Source organism: Nomascus leucogenys, chromosome 9 (genome assembly GCF_006542625.1).
Source record: "Nomascus leucogenys isolate Asia chromosome 9, Asia_NLE_v1, whole genome shotgun sequence".
Classification (NCBI taxonomy): Eukaryota; Metazoa; Chordata; class Mammalia; order Primates; family Hylobatidae; genus Nomascus; species Nomascus leucogenys.
This window is the reverse complement of record NC_044389.1, coordinates 108,762,683-108,778,949: the sequence shown is the minus strand read 5'-3', so window position 1 is coordinate 108,778,949 and position 16,267 is coordinate 108,762,683. Positions and strand designations below refer to the sequence as shown.

Below are 16,267 nucleotides of genomic sequence, written 5' to 3'. Positions count from 1 at the left end.
ACGTGTAAGCGTTCTCAGGATCAGAACGCCGCCAGAGGACGTTAAAGAAAAGAGGCTTCTCTGTCGCTACAGATGGGGGCAGCATGAAAAGTTAATTCTTGTCTTAGTGCAGGGACACGTCTTTTGGAGGATGTGGTTTCCGTGGGTTTTCTTTTCTTTGCTACAATTGTGATAATTTCCAGGGCTCCTAGCTCAACTGAAGGGTTCCTGGATTGAAGCATCTTTGAGAGCTTCAGATGAAGCAGTTTCTGAATAAAATGCTTGAAATTAAAAACTTTCTTAGATGGATTTTGCCTTAAAACTATGGAAATACCAGGATGACATACTTTTTAAAAACTGTCAAGTTGAAGGAGTTTTTCTTTTTAATTTTAAATGATAATAATATCTTGTATTTAGTATGGTACTTTCTCCAAAAAAGATCCAAACTTCTCTGCAAGTGCTATTATTGCTATTATTATTCTTTTTTACATTATCCTTTGGGAAGCAAGAAAGGAGAAGCAGTGTCACAAAGAAATGTTAGGTGACTTGTTCAAAGTAACTCACACACTCACGCTCTGCAGCCATAACCGGAAGTAGAGCTTTCTGTGTTCTATGAATAGAAAGTGAAACTCAGTTTTCTTTTTCATAAAAGAAAAATTTCAAAGTGATATTGACCAAGAATGTTTAACTGGTGCATATTGGGAGTGTGGGAGTCACGGGCAGTGATGTGAATCCAGGAACACTAGCGTTCTGCCTCCTGGCATCACCCTGGGAGGCCACTCTTCAGAGGCCTGCAAAACCACAGCGGCCTGCCCTCAAATCCAACCTGAGGGAACGACCCAGAGACAGAGATGTTCCTATAGGATCTAGAGCTACTTAGGTGTGAAATAGTAACGCTTCTTAAATGTCAGAATACAGATCAGCCTTTCAGAATTCAAAGGAGACACAGAGGAAGGTAGACCTTAGTTCACTTTTAATTTTTAAGGGAAAGTTATTTCCTTGAAATTAAAAAGAATTAGCATCCTTATTGTGTTAGATGCATCTTTCCTTTCCAAACAAACTTTGGAAATAAATCCTCTTATTTTTCCACAGTTTTATCAGAGATAGAACACAGAAACTTTGGATACTTGAGTTATTAATCTTTCTTTTACTGCAGCATAATTAAAAAGAGGGGAATTGTTTTTTTCAGTGTTTATTTTTTCTCTGTGAGTGTTTTAAAGTTTTACTGTTATTTTTTCTAATTGTTTTAAATCTACTTGTAGGTGGATATAGTTAAAAGACATGACAACTCTTCTTGTAGACAAATTTTATTGTGGATTTTCCTATTTTTTTTACTTTTTAAAATGTAAGTAATGGAAACTATTAAAAATCTAAGTTGGAAATCTAGTAGTGCAAAAGTTGGCTGGCATCCACACTGAAGGGGGTACTGAGAAGGGATCGTGCAATTTCAAGCCCTGCAGACTTTCATGTAAGACAGAAAATGTAAATATTAATAACAAAGAAATGTTAGAAAAAAAGTAAAAGAAAGAAGAGCTAGCCCTTCTTCCCTCTTGCCAAGACAGCAGGCTCTCAGAATGCTGATCTACGTTAGACCCTGAGCCAGTAATTTATGCCAGAGCCTGGATGACGCACAAAGTCATCTTGATCTAGCACACAGAAAATTAATTTTGAAGATTCTTTTGATTTGAGCCTCATTCAGATTCAGGTTCAGATTCCATGGATTATTCTGCATGTCTATGTCCCCAGACAGTGCCATCTCATTAGGGCCCCTGGGTTTACAGCTCCCAGCCCCTCTGCCTGTAACTCTTACTCTCTGTTCTGGGCAGGGGTAAAGTGGGTGCCTCAGAGCCCTATTGATAAATGGCAGAGCTGGGCTTGAACTTCAGAATCCAAGTCCACAGGAATTTTCACATTTTGTAGCTTCCTAAATGGCTTTATCATATTTTCACCCTTACATAGGTGATATATCCCCATCTATAAACTTTAAAAACTTTTAACAATATAATCCAAATGCCCCTGATTAATAACAAGTGAATACCTGTTCTCAGAATCTCCTGAATAATCTGGTATTCAACAGGTGCGCTCTTTGGAGGCAGAGAGCAGATGAATAACTTCCTTTAAAAAATAACAATGCCCTGGAGAAGTACATAGTTAATTTATGTCATCTGATGTCTTCACTAGTACACACAGATAATTGTCCTCTCAAGAAAGGTCATTCCCAACATGTTCCCAGAACAAAGCATTATCCATATCACATATCAATTGTTGCCTTTTGCATTCACTTGTGGTATTTAATCAGTTACTTTGACAAGCAAGGTTTGAATAATAAATTAAGACGTCTCAAAAACAACAACTCGGCTGGGCACGGTGGCTCACGCCTGTAATCCCAGCACTTTGGGAGGCCGAGGCGGGTGGATCACAAGGTCAGGAGATCGAGACCATCCTGGCTAACCCGGTGAAACCCCGTTTCTACTAAAAATACAAAAAATTAGCCGGGCGTGGTGGTGGGCGCCTGTAGTCCCAGCTACTCGGGAGGCTGAGGCGGGAGAATGGCGTGAACCCGGGAGGCGGAGCTTGCAGTGAGCTGAGATCGCGCCACTGCACTCCAGCCTGGGCGACAGAGTGAGACTCTGTCTCAAAACAAACAAAAAAAAAAAAAAAAAAACAAAAAAACCTCGGGGTGTTGGAAAAGGTGATTCAAGCTTCTTCCTTTCTTTCTTTCCTCTCTTTCTAAAGGGACTCATTCCCTGGAGATCTGAGTCTTGAGCCAGTCAGATTTAGATTTCATGTGCACATTCTCTGCTGAAGTTTTTTTCTCTCCCAGCACCAACGCTGTCGATGCACTTGTTGCTGAGGTCTTGGTAAAGCATCCCAGCTGCATGGAACTCATTTATGCCTAGCGTTCCAATAATGGAACGCTAAGCATGTGGGAGTTATTTATATCCTACTGCTCAAGGTCATCGCCAAGTTCTGATTTCAAAATTCAAAAAGTTGCAACCTCAGGCATAAATGGGTTAAGGAGATCTCTCATAAGTGGAACAGAAACAAATGCTGCCTGAAGCTGTGATGGACAGGCAAGAGAGGGGAGCATACCTATCTTCTACAAAGTGAGATTCCCAATAGCCTTCCCCATAAGACATGAAAACTGTCATACGTGCAAAATAAAAAAAAATGGGGAAAAGGCACCAAGAAAAGCACAACTGCTAAGTGCCCAGAAGCCCAGTCTAAAGTGTGTTTATAGTAACATACACAGAAAAATATAATAAAAATAAAATCATTTATAATCCTGCCTCACAATTAACAACTGTCAGTTTTTCATTATTTTTCATGCTTATACATGCATATGTTCTTGCTTAAAAGGAAATATTGTATATTCTCACTTATGATTTCATAAACATCATTCTGTATTAATATTTAAGCATTTATATCATCATTTAAAATGGTTATATAGTATTATTTTCTCTGACCATAATTTATTCAATAAATCTATCATTGGGTATTTGTGTTGTTTCCAATTTTTCACTATTATGAAAGCTTTACAATAAAAACCTTTATTTATGGCAAAAAAGAAAAAGTGTGTTTAGCAGTTTGCTACAAGCCCCAAAATACTGCAAAGGGAAAAGATTACAGGGAGCCCCAGGGTGTGCAGAAAATCTAGACAACAGCATGCAGAGGGTGGCAGAGTTTGTTCCTTTGCCTGCAGGTGACATACCTTCACCCTCCCAGGCCAATGGGTATTTATCATCTCCAGGAGGGAGTTTCTAGTACAAAATCTCTCTAGCCTTCATCATGGGAAGTTCCAGCCTGCTCTTGCAGTAGGCAGTCGGCCTGCATTCTCCTAAACAACTGACCAGGACACCTCACTCCTTTCTACTTCCTCTCCTGCAGCCACACCTTTCATGCCCAAGGCCCTTTCTGCCCATTCAAATTCCCATTTCTACTTTCTCTCAGCTCTGGTACTTTGCATCTGCCTTCTGTTCTAATATTACTCATACTGTTAGAAATGCAGCCTTGACTCTTATTAGAGTGTGAAGTTCTCAAGGTCGGGAGCTGTATTATATACTTCTGTATCCTCCACAGTGCTTTGAGCACAGCATATGCTCAGTAAGTGCTTTGCCATGGTCTGGCTTCTCTTTATCTTAGGTAAGTGCATTTATTCATTGATTTGGTTATTGCACATATGCTGAGAATCTACTGGGAACTGCAGAGGTGGTGATGGATGCCCCAGTTGCCATCCACTTTCCTCATTCATTCCCTGGTTCCCTCATTAATTCTTCCCATGGCTCAAGTCACCTTAGAAATTTTCCCTCATTCACTCTCCAGTTGTCACGGCTTGAGATAGAAAATGGAAAAAGGGCTGGGTGTGTTGGCTCACGCCTGTAAGCCTAGCACTTTGGGAAGCCAAGGGGGGTGGATCACCTGAGGTCAGGAGTTTGAGACCAGCCTGGCCAACATGGTGAAGCCCTGTCTCTACTAAAAATACAAAAATTAGCTGAGGGTGGTGGTGCACACCTGTAACCCCAGCTACTCAGGAGGCTGAGGCAGGAGAATCGCTTGAACCCGGGAGGCGGAGGTTGCAGTGAGCTATCGCACCATTGCACTCCAGCCTGGTGACAGAGTGAGACTCCATCTCAAACAAACAAACAAACAAACAAAGAAAAAAAAAGAAAACAGAAAATGGGAAAGCCTCCACCCCTTGTGTTCTTTGGCCCTTAGTCATATGGTCCCACTTGGGGCTGCTAATTAGTGCAGGTGGTGGACAGCCGGGATGGGGTGGCAGAGAGGAGACAAACCAGGTGAGAAGAATCATAATGCATGTGCGTGAAAACTAATCTTTGAAGATGTTCATTTTAGTGTTATTTAAATCAGAACAAAAAATTAGAGATGTTCTAGTTAAATCACGTTGTAGAATATCCAAAGATGTAAGAAAATGTACAAAATAGAGTGTAACAAACGGAGAGTACAGAGCAGTAGGTATTTACAGTGGGTTGCTATTTTTGTTTTTAAAAGTCCACGGCAGAGAGAATCTATAGAAGGAGAAACTTCAAAGTATTAATGGTAAGTATATCTAAGTGGTGGGATTATAAGTGATTTTCTTCTTTGAGTTTATAAAAATTTTCTACAATGATCCCGAATAATTTTGAGTCAGGAAAGAAAAGGACAATTTTTTTTTTAAGGAAAAAGGAGACCAGGATGCAAGTCCTCCCAGAACAGCACAGCCTTCTGGCAAATTCAGCATCAGGAAAGAGTCCCAATGCCGAGCGGGAATTCAGAGGCATCCAACCTCCGCCTCCCAGCTCAGCGGCTTGCTCACTGATGAGCCCATTCTAAGGCTGCTTTTTCTGCCAGCCTTGAAGAGAAAAATAATAGTGTATGTGCGTTTCGATCTATTTTCCAACTTTTATCTCTTCAAATACATGCAGGGTAGATGAACAAACACTTGTCACGTTTTCCCCCAAGTCACGGACTGCTGAGAAGCCTGGTTGTTATGCTAAATGAAACCAAATTCTAAAAAACAGGAAAACAGACAAACAAATCTAGAAGTAAAGATCTTTCCCAACTGATGACATTAAAACATTGTAAGTAATACTTCCATGGTGTGTAGAAGGGATGAAACGTGTTTGGATGGATGGCAGGCACACCGAAACGTAAGATAAATATGGAGGCAATGACCCGCATCTCCTAACGAGGGCGCCATTGGAGGTACCACGCTGAGACAGGTCAGAGGGGAGGTAGGGTTGTTGGAGCAGAAGCCATACCTTGGTCTGGAACGTACAAAACATGTGCGTCAGAAACGGATGCTCCCAGGCCAAGGAAAGAACTCTCTTCTCTACCATCGTGCACTCAACATCATCGTCCATCAAGACCACATCTTTCTTTAAGGCCTTTATTGCGAAAAATTGATTGGTTTTCTTGAATTCTGCCAGGAAGACCTAGAAGGAAATGGAAGAAGTAACTTTATTTTAGAATTTGGATTTCCACTTCTTAAAAAAGAGACAGAGTCCTGAGAGAAACCTGTGTTGGGTGGGAAAAGGGGTTCCTTCTCCAACCCCCATCCATCCTGCATAGGCCATTCCTGAGACAAAATGGAGCACTTCACTGGTTTCGGACATGACATCACTGTTTCATACTATCTTCGTACTCTTTCCAAGGGTTTCACAAAATTATTAAGCAATTGAATGGGTTTTGAAAAGTGTGCCCTGCCTGCTCAGGGATCTGAGTGAGGGTATAATAAAAATCCAGAGATAAGTGCACAGTGAAGAAAGAAGAGTGTGGAGAGGAGAAATTGTACTTGAAACATCACCGCAAGTGCACATAAATCCTAGCTTTATGTTTTACCCAGTTTTTCCAGGCCAAAAGAAGAATGGAGGGATATAGTTCTCCTTGTGTACTTAAAAAATAAACACCATCCAGGCACAGTGGCTCACGCCTGTAATCCCAGCAATTTGGGAGGCCGAGGCGGGCAGATCATCTGAGGTGAGGAGTTTGAGACCAGTCTGGCCAACATGGTGAAACGTCTCGACTAAAAAAAAAAAAAAAAAAAAAAAAAACAAGTAGAAAAATTAGCTGGGCACGGTGGTGGGTGCCTGTAGTCCCAGCTACTCAGTAGGCTGAGGTGAGGGAATCGCTTGAACCTGGGAGGCGGAGGTTGTGGTGAGCCGAGATCACACCACTGCACTCCAGCCTGGGTGACAGAGTGAGACTCTGTCTCAAAAGAAAAAAAAAATAAATAAGTAAACACCATTTTCTCTGACAACACAGCAATGAATTATTCGTAGCAGAATGTATGGCACATAGTAGGTCCTAAAATGTGACTGACACTGGGCTCAAAGAATAACTTGCTCAGATTCTTCAAGCCACTAGGGAAAGATTTAACTCCGAAGTTTACTTTCCCACTTGATTTCGTGGCTCTCATATCAAAGGACACGAAAATGCGAATGAAACATTTTAGCACCTACTGTGTGTCATACACCCTGCTACCTACTTTACACTTATGACCTAATTGTATTATCTAATTTAATTCTTAGCTCATCACACTCTGCAAGACAGAAGTTAACAACACCAACAACAAACACTGAGTTCAAAGAATAACTTGCTCAGATTCTTGGAGCTATGAGGGAAGATTTAACTCCAAAATTTACTTTTCCCACTTGATTTTGTGGCTCTTATATCAAAGGACACCAGGTGGCATATGATGGAGGGTTTCAACAATTTTAGTTTTTGCAAATGATGCAGCGACACACTGTTGGCAATGGTAAGGGCATGGCATTTGGATACAGAAAATTCTAGCTCTAGTTTTATTTCACACATTTACTAGCTGTGGAAATGTGGGCAGATGAATTAGCCCCTCTGGACTTCAGTTTCCAATTACTGCATTCTCTGACTTACAGGACTGTAGTGACAGTCAGGTAAGACGACACCTGGGGAAGTAGACTCTAAAACGATCTCTGAATCACAGTTATTAAAATTCAGTCATTTGTTTCTGTTATTGACTTTTGGGAAAGGCTGAAGTCAATGATGTGACAACAGCCCTGAACATGCGAGTGTCTAAGTTTAAAACGCGATGGTGCAGGTTCGTGGCTTGATGGTGGCTGACTTGATAGAAGGGAATGGATGAAACTTAGATGGGAATTCAGGCAAATGAATGATGCTCACATCCCCAGAGAACACGCAATTTGTTTTCTTAGGCTTAAAAGTTGTTTGAGAACAAGGGTATAGAGGTCTTGGTGAGGAAACATACTTTCCATATAAAGCCAGAAGACAGAGAAAAGACAAGTTTTGGAGTATTCTCAGTGTTGTGAGAAAGACAAACATACCCATCCTATCTTGCTTTACTATCTCCCTCTCCTCTCGTCTCCGTGTGTAGGGACCCAGGGTCCTGATGAAAAGAAGTAGACAGTTTTGGACATAGAGTGGGGGAAACCTGGGGCTCCCAGCTGTGCCTTGGGATACTAACTAAGGCTTGTAGGTTTAACTTATCGTCTGTCTTATTAACCTTATTCAAATGTGGAAATCCACATGGGAACAAAGAAAGATAAACATTTCATTAACAATTAAAAGTACTCTTTTAGTAATTGCTTCTTTCAGTAAAACATCCTAAAACCGGACATAAACTAAGAAGCTGAAAAGATGATTTCCATCTATATGATGTGCTTTCAATTTTTGGTAACAGGTTATAATTGCACATTAATTGCTGCTAAATTCTAATGAAGACTGGCTGTAAAATTGTCTATTACGCTTAGATTAGCACCAAATGAGCCTACTGTGGTTCATATTATTGTGGAAATGAACAAAAAGAATTCATGAATATCAGCTACCATGAGCTGTACAGAGTAGATTTTGCTGAAAGGCAAGGCATCAGTATTTAAATCCAAACCCCAAATGGAGCACAATATTATTCAGCTGTGGCAACCGCTCAGTTGCATTTAGTTTGTTTAATATTAAATAAACTGGGTAAGACATCCTACCAAAGTCTGGTGAGCAGGTGTGGTGTATAATGCTGCCTTTGGCTGCACAGATTCATGGAACAGTCATCTCTGATTAAAATTTTCCTGGGAGTCCCATCCAAGAATGTTAAACAAATAGTAGCCCCATTAATACATGAGATATCCTTAACATCAAAAATTACCTAAAAGCCTATATGCCATATCATCCCTCCTTAAATCACTAGCTTGAAAATTTTCCGCAGTTACTGATAGTTGGTTATAATTTCTTAAATTATCTCTTCTTCCTTCTTCTCACCTACCCCCTTTTTTTGCTTGTCCTCCTTTCCCTCTTTCCTCTCCTTGTCATCTATGAGTGATGGAGACAACGCCCAACCTGCATGTATGGCAGGAAGAATTTAGAGGAGGGACTTTCTCCACAATTTTTTTTCCAGGACTCTCAAGCTACAGTTTTCTTATGGGCTGAATTGTGTCAATGCTGAAGTCCCAGTCCTCAGGACCTCGGAATGTGACTGTATTTGGAGACAGGACCTTCAAAGAGGTAATTAAGGTTAAATGAGATTATTAAGGCAGGTCCTAATCCAATATGACTGGTGTTTTCATAAGAAGAGAAAATTTAAGCAGAGTGTGGTGGCACAACTGTAATCCCAGCTACTAGGGAGCTGAGACAGGAGGATCACTTGAGTTCGGGAGGTCAAGACCAGCCTGGGCAACATAGTGAGACTCCATCTCAAAAAAGGAGAACACTTAGATGCAGACATGCACAGCAGGAAGATGATATGAAGGCACGGAGAGAGGGCGACCATTAAGAGCAAGGAGAGCAGCCTGGGAAGAAACAACCCAGACAACACCTTGATGGTGAACTTCCATCCTCCAGACCTGTGAGAACATGAATTTCTGCTGTTTAGGCCAGCCAGTATGCGAGACTTTGTTATAGCAGCCTGTATTAGTCTGTTATCACGCTGCTAATAAAGACATGCCCGAGACTGGATAATTTATACAGGAAAGAGGTTTAATGGACTCGGTTCCACACGGCTGTGGAGGCCTCACAATGATGGTGGAAGACAAAGGAAGAGCAAAGGGATGTCTTACATGGTGGCAGGCAAGAGGGCATGTGCAGGGAAACTCTCCTTTATAAAATCATCAGATCTCATGAGACTTACTATCATGGGAACAGCACGGGAAAACCCATCCCCACGATTTGATCACCTTCCACCGGGTCCCTCCCATGACACCTGAGGATTATTATAATTCAAGGTGAGATTTGGGTGGGGACACAGAGCTGAGCCCTATCACACCCCAAGGAAGCTTATACAAGCCAGAAGATATTTAATAGAGAGAGAAAAAAATCACATACAAACTAAAACAATACTCCAGGCTTGAGAATGAAGCAAAAGAAGAAAAAACAAAATGAAACAAATGCAAACACCTTGTGAAACAGGAAGTGGCTGAGGCACCTTCTTATTTCTTTGGTGCCCAAAGACATCAAACTCATAGGTGTGTGAGAATTACACTCTCCAAGCAAAGTAGCTTTGGAGACACAGGTTTCCAGAAAGCTGAGGCCACTATGGGCCTAGAGTCTTCGGGGTCCCTATTTATTCAGAGCCTCCTCAGGAAAGCTCTGACACTCACATGCAGTCCTGTGACTGCAAGTTTAGTTTCTTTGACCAGGAACTTGGCTCATCAGTTCCTGGAGTTGGGCCATAGCATTCTCCCGTGCAGTAGCTTACCTTGCCAAAACTTCCTTTCCCCAACATTTTGTGCAAGATAAAATCCTCGATTTTTAGTTTCATCTGCAGAGATGGTCTTTCTATGTTCAGTTCAGGTTCTGGAAGATGACACATTTTATCCACCTCATCCAATGGTGTCTCCCAGGAAATGCCCTGAGGCTCTGAAAATGGCAAGCTGGTGGTTAAAAATGAACATAGAGTAATGGAAGTCATTCTAGTTACTGAGAGCACATGCTTTCTCTTCTACTTCCCATGCTGAGGCTCCATCATAGTAATTGGGGGTGTTTAGAGGGTTTCCTGCAGTTCAGGCAGCTTTAATACCTCTCCATCTGTCTGTGAGGGCAGCACCCCCTGTCTGTGAGTCTGGCATTTGGATTTTGGAGTGTGGACTATATCTCTTTCTTCAATAGATTGGGAAATAGTTCAATTTAAGAAACACATTCCAATCAGTAAAAGACCATATATGCAAAATACACAAGCACTGTTAATAATGCCACATCAAGGACATCTAGGGATTTTAACCAAATTTTAGGAAAAAAATGATTTTCAATTGTTTGCATGGCTCACAAACACAGTGGCATCAATTTCTACAATTTACAGCATGAGAGAGAGAGGAAATGAAATCTAGCAGATTTTTAAAGATCTGAACTGCGTTATTCATCCCAGAATTCAAGTCAAGATGCTACCTATGTTGGCCGGGTGTGGTGGCTCACACATGTAATCTGACAACCTCGGGAGGCCGAGGTGGGCAGATTGCCTGAGCTCAGGCATTTGAGGCCAGCCTGGGCGACATGGTGAAACCCCATCTCTACTAAAATACAAAGAATTAGCTGGGTGTGGTTGCGTGAGCCTGTAGTCCCAGGTACTAGGGAAGCTGAGGCAGGACAATCCCTTGAACCCAGGAGGCGGAGGTTGCAGTGAGCTGAGATTGTGCCACTGCACTCCAGCCTGGGCCACAGAGCAAGACTCTGTCTTCAAAAAAGAAAAAAAAAAAAAAAAAGATGCTGCCTCTGTTGGTCATTGCTAAGACGTGGTCTCCTTGACTGCCTGGCAACCCTTCCTAAATGTAACCCAAACCTTTCTTTTACATTTTTAAGTTGATTTGAAGTCAGAGAAAACATAAGAGAACTTTTTAGGAATTTTCCCTGCCTACAATAATCTCTATATTTTTAAATCCCTAGGTTTATCTTTCATACTCTTCCAAGGACATTAAGTCTTTTAGAACGTATGCTGAAACGACTCAGGTCTCAGAAACATGGGGTCATATCCACTCATGAACTGCTTTCAAACAGTAGGCTGGAAAAACTGCCATAGTGTCACGAAAGTGGCTTTGAGTCCTTCTCTTTCCTACCCTTAAATTTAAGTCTCAAAGATGCAGAGTAAGAATGTCTTCTGTGGCCTTCCCTGCATCAAATTTTAAGACAGATTTATTTCTGTAAAACCATTTGACACTGATAGAATGTAACACGCTGAAACTCTAAGAAAAACTCTTGTGGTTGTTCCCTCCAGACCTACCCCATTTTCTAACCCCCACCTCCTGCCTTTTACAAAGGTAAAAGGTTTTGGTTTCTTTTCTAAGAAGTGGGAGCCTCTTAACTGGTAGCTGGAGGTGGATCACCTATCAGACCAAGTAAGCTGATAACTTAAATCCAAGGGCATCAGGTTAGGGTTAATTGAGATTAATGACTGACATTGATTAGACTGCTGACCAGGACAGCTACCTCTTTTTCCCGGTGTCGGTAAACATGGCGGCCTTGCTTCATTTTTGATGGAGCATGGGAGACCAATTTCAACTGGACCTTCTCTGAAGATCTGTTCAGTATCTCTTAAGCAGCGAGCCTAGATGACAAACAAAGAGTCAGACCACCTACCTACCCACCATTGATGGAACAGCTCAGCCTGCTAACCATGGGGACAAAGGCCATTTAAAATTTTTAAATGCATAGGGTCACGAAAGCTCTCCTTTTCCTCAACGTTCTTTTGGAACCCCATATTCTGGGAGAGTCTGTCTACTGTATTTTATGCATTAGCAGAACACGTTTGCCTTCTTCACACTTTTCTGGGGCTGACAGGATTCTCTCATGCTGTCTACGTCATTCCATCACAAATAAGGACAGGTGGTTAATGGATGGGAAAACAGCTGATACAGGCAATGCCAAGTCTTAAAGAGGGTTTATCCTTGGATCTAGGAATTCAGCTAATGCCAAGGCAGTAAACAGCAGGGCAAAAGTTGCCCTGGACTTGGTGTTCCATGAGGACTCTTGGGATGATGCTCATACAGAAGTGTTTTCCCCCAGGCTATTCTATAACCCAAATATATTCACATAAAGCTGTCAATCAATCTTCAATAACTTTAATGAATGTATTTGTTTCTACAATGCTCATGCCATGAAGAATTTAAGATTTTATAAAGATCTGCATAACACAAATGCATTAAATAAATATCTCAAAGATGGGGGGTATGGGCATGGATATGAAAGCCAAGGGCAAGGCCGGTGCTCAGAAATACATCCTAGCATTTCCCATAGGGCTGCCACAGGTGAAGCAGCAGGAAGGCATGGACATCCTTGCTGAGCAGCCATGGCGGGAACGTGTCCACGGCACATGCTCCTACCTGTTGAGTGCTCTCAATCATGGCCAGCGCTTCAGCCATTAGCTTCTGGTTTATGCCACAAAGGTTGGCCACCTTTGTCTGGCATCTGTGATGCACATTCATGCCACATGCTGGAAGGAAGAAGGCAGATAGTGAGCAAGAGTGGAAGAACTCCCTGGTGCTAAGCAAATCTCTCTGGAGGTAAGACAGAGCCTTGTGGATACGGAGGAAAGCCTAAGGTGCCATGGCTGGGAGGAAGTTGACCCTGGCTCTCCCTAGTAGTGATCCCTCGTGCTGGAAGGGAAGTGAGGTAGGAGGTGGGACTCAACTCTGGAGGTGGGGTTCAGACACCAGACCAAATTGAAGACTAGCTAAAACAGGGACAGGGCAGAAGGAGCTTTCCAGAAGATGCCCACCTGCGTGCCATGTCAGTTTACTGTTGCCATGGCAACACTCAGACGTTACCACCCTTTTTCTAGGAACTTAATTTGCATGTAGTTAAAAGTGGGTATAAATAGGATTGCAGCACTGCCCTGAGCTGCTACTCTCTGCCTCTGGGGTAGCCCTGCTCTGCAGGAGCAGTCATGGAGCTGTAACACCAACAGAACCGTAATACCATTGGCCAATGAAGCTGTTTTCTTTTACCAACAGCCGGCCCTTGAATTCTTCCTGGGTGAAGCCAAGAACTCTCCTGGGCTAAGCCCCACTTTGGGGCTCACCTGCCCTGCATCAGAAGAATGTTCCTGCCCACTCCAGTCTGGGTCCAAAACATCCCCTTTCCCACCTGGGCCATGAAGAGCTTCCCCCAGCCTTTAGGTTGAAGCCCAGGAGGCAGCCTCAGCCTGCAGATGGATATCAGATGGTGAAGCTGGAGCGTATATGTGGGAAGGGATGGAGTAGGAGGAGGCTAGCAATGCCAGGAGAGGTCACGGCAGAACACACCTAGCAAGACTGGACCAGGCATGAGGGCCTCAGCTTTGAAAAAAAAATCACAAAACTCTACACATGGTGTGGAAACAGAAAGCCACAGGCTTCACCAGTGTGGGCTTAGATGAGGACGCCAACAGCAACCAGGTGTTAGAGCACATTCCCCAGTCTCCAGGCCCCTGTACCCATGCCTCCTCAAAACCTCTTGTGATTATGGGAAGGGTAGAGGGCCCCAAGAATTACTAGATGAGAATCTTAATTAAGTGGATCTCAAAGTCATAAAGAAAGTGATATTTCTTGCACGCATGAATTGATGGCTTAAATTCACATCTACAACCTAGTTATAAAAGGTAACTCAAAGAAAAAGAACCAAACTTTTCTTTCATCTTTATAAGCCACATGAGATGTTAAAGAAAAAGAGGAGAGGGAAATACTTGAGCACCTGTCAGGTGGGTGGAAAATGGGGTGCTGGTGGCAGCTTGCACAGCATGGACACTGTGTGACCTTGGGCAAGTCATGCACGCTCTGGGGGCTCCCAATTAAGGATCCCCAGCACAGAACTCATGATCTATACAGGATTCTAGCTTGGGGATCCTACGATTCAGGGTGAGTATTCTGATTCATTAATCCTGAAAACAGTAGCATAAAATCTAACTTCCGCTGCCAGTGACCAATAGATCCCTCTTGGACTGGAGAGCATGTGCCCATGTGACTGTGTAAAGACAATTATTAGTTTTAGAAATTCAAGTTTTGCTTATGAAACATCACCATTAAAGGCCAGGTGCAGTGGCTCACACCTGTAATCCCAGCCCTTTGGGAGGCCGAGGCGGGCAGATCACCTGAGGTCAGGAGTTTGAGACCAGCCTGGCCAACATGATGAAACCTCATCTCTACTAAAAATAATAATAAAAAAAATTAGGCGGGTGTGGTGGTGCACATCTGTAATCCTAGCTACTCGGGAGGCTGAGGCAGAAGAATCACTTCAACTTGGGAGGCGGAGGTTGCAGTGTGCTGAGATCGTGCCACTGTACTCCAGCCTGGGAGACAGAGCGAGACTCTGTCTCAACAACAACAACAAAAAAGAAACATCACCATTAAAATACAGAAAAATCAGACATCAAGATTTCCGAACTCCAGCTGACAGAGTCTGTGAGTAGAGGGTGTTGTAATAGAAGCAGGCACTAGGTGCTATGAAATCATGCAGCCTTAATCTTATCTGCTGATTTGCACACATGTATGCAAAGAAGCTTAGCACAATGACTGGCATCGAGTAGGTGCTTAACAAATACAAGTTCCTTTTCATCTTCATCATTTATTGCATAGATGCAGATATTAAACTATTTAGGTGAAATTTGGGCAACCCTCACCTGTAGTTTTCACTGGTCCACTCTTCTTCAAATAGTTCAATAATAAAATAAAATAAAGCAGAATTTTCTATGTAAATAACTATTACTTTTTTTTTTCTTGACATGGAGTCTCGCTCTGTCACCCAGGCTGGAGTGCAGTGGCACGATTTTGGCTCACTGCCACCTCGGCCTCCTGGATTCAAGTGATTCTCCTGCCTCAGCCTCCCGAGTAGCTGGGATTACAAGTGCCCACCATCACGCCCCGCTAATTTTTGTATTTTTAGTAGAGACACGGCTTTGCCATGTTGGCCAGGCTGGTCTCCAACTTCTGACCTCAAGTGATCTGCCCACCTCGGTCTCCCAAAGTGCTGAGATTACAGGTGTGAGCCACCTCGCCCGGTCGACTATTAACCATTACTAGACCTAGTATATAGGCATAGATAAGAGCCAGAAAAATTCACCTGAAGCAAAATCTTTTCTGCGTATTTAAAATGTTTGTTGTTGTTTTGTTGTTGTTGTTGAGACAGGGTCTTGCTCTGTTGCCCAGGCTGGAGTGCAGTGGTGCGATCGTAGCTCGCTGCAGCCTCAACCCCCTGGGTTCAAGCCATCCTCCTGCCTCAGCCTCTTGTGTAGCTGAGACCACAGGTGTGCACACCACTACACCCAACTAATTTTTTGATTTTTCGTAGAGATGGGGTTCTCACTTTGTTGCCCAGGCTGGTCTCAAACTCCTGGGCTCAAGCCATCCTTCCACACTGGCCTCCCAAAGTGCTGGGATTACAGGTCTGTTACCATGCCCGGCCTAAAATCTTTACTATAGAAAGGATTTTTTTTTCATGATTGTGCTCCAAATTCCACATTGTCGGCATAACTTGCATAACTCACATTCGCCCTCTTTAGAAGGTATTAGGTTTTAAGTTGGGTAGCCCCAGCTCCCTTTTCTTAGGCATCACCGTAACACCAAGTGAGGCTGTCAGCTAGGATTGAACATAGGGGGATGGAGTTTTACTTTGCTCCTTAAAACTGTAGCCACATCTAGGCTTCTCTGTGACTTGCATGACCGTGAAGAAAGGCCACCACCATCTCCACCACAAGGTCCTGAGTCTTTGTTACTAACCTATCAGGCCGTAACTCAGTTTCTTGGAGGGCAAAGAGTCCCTTTGGATGACTGTTTTCTTGGGAATTATTGTGGGGAGAGAAAGAAGGCAGGGTAAAAGGCTAAAGGAGGCCCTACTTAAGAAGATGGCT

The 16,267-nt window shown here is 42.9% G+C and overlaps 1 protein-coding gene across 1 annotated transcript in view; it reads right to left on the bottom strand.

Moving 5' to 3' along the window:
- Window positions 1-16,267, bottom strand: part of PRKCQ (protein kinase C theta) — a 153,950-nt gene that overhangs the window by 48,122 nt on the left and 89,561 nt on the right. Inside the window, exons 9-12 of the mRNA XM_003257616.3 lie at window positions 12,768-12,877; window positions 11,875-11,992; window positions 10,154-10,314; window positions 5,739-5,912 (exon numbers count right to left, since the gene is read on the bottom strand). Coding sequence (XP_003257664.1) covers window positions 5,739-5,912; window positions 10,154-10,314; window positions 11,875-11,992; window positions 12,768-12,877 — 563 coding nt within the window. The remainder of the gene's footprint in view (window positions 1-5,738; window positions 5,913-10,153; window positions 10,315-11,874; window positions 11,993-12,767; window positions 12,878-16,267) is intronic.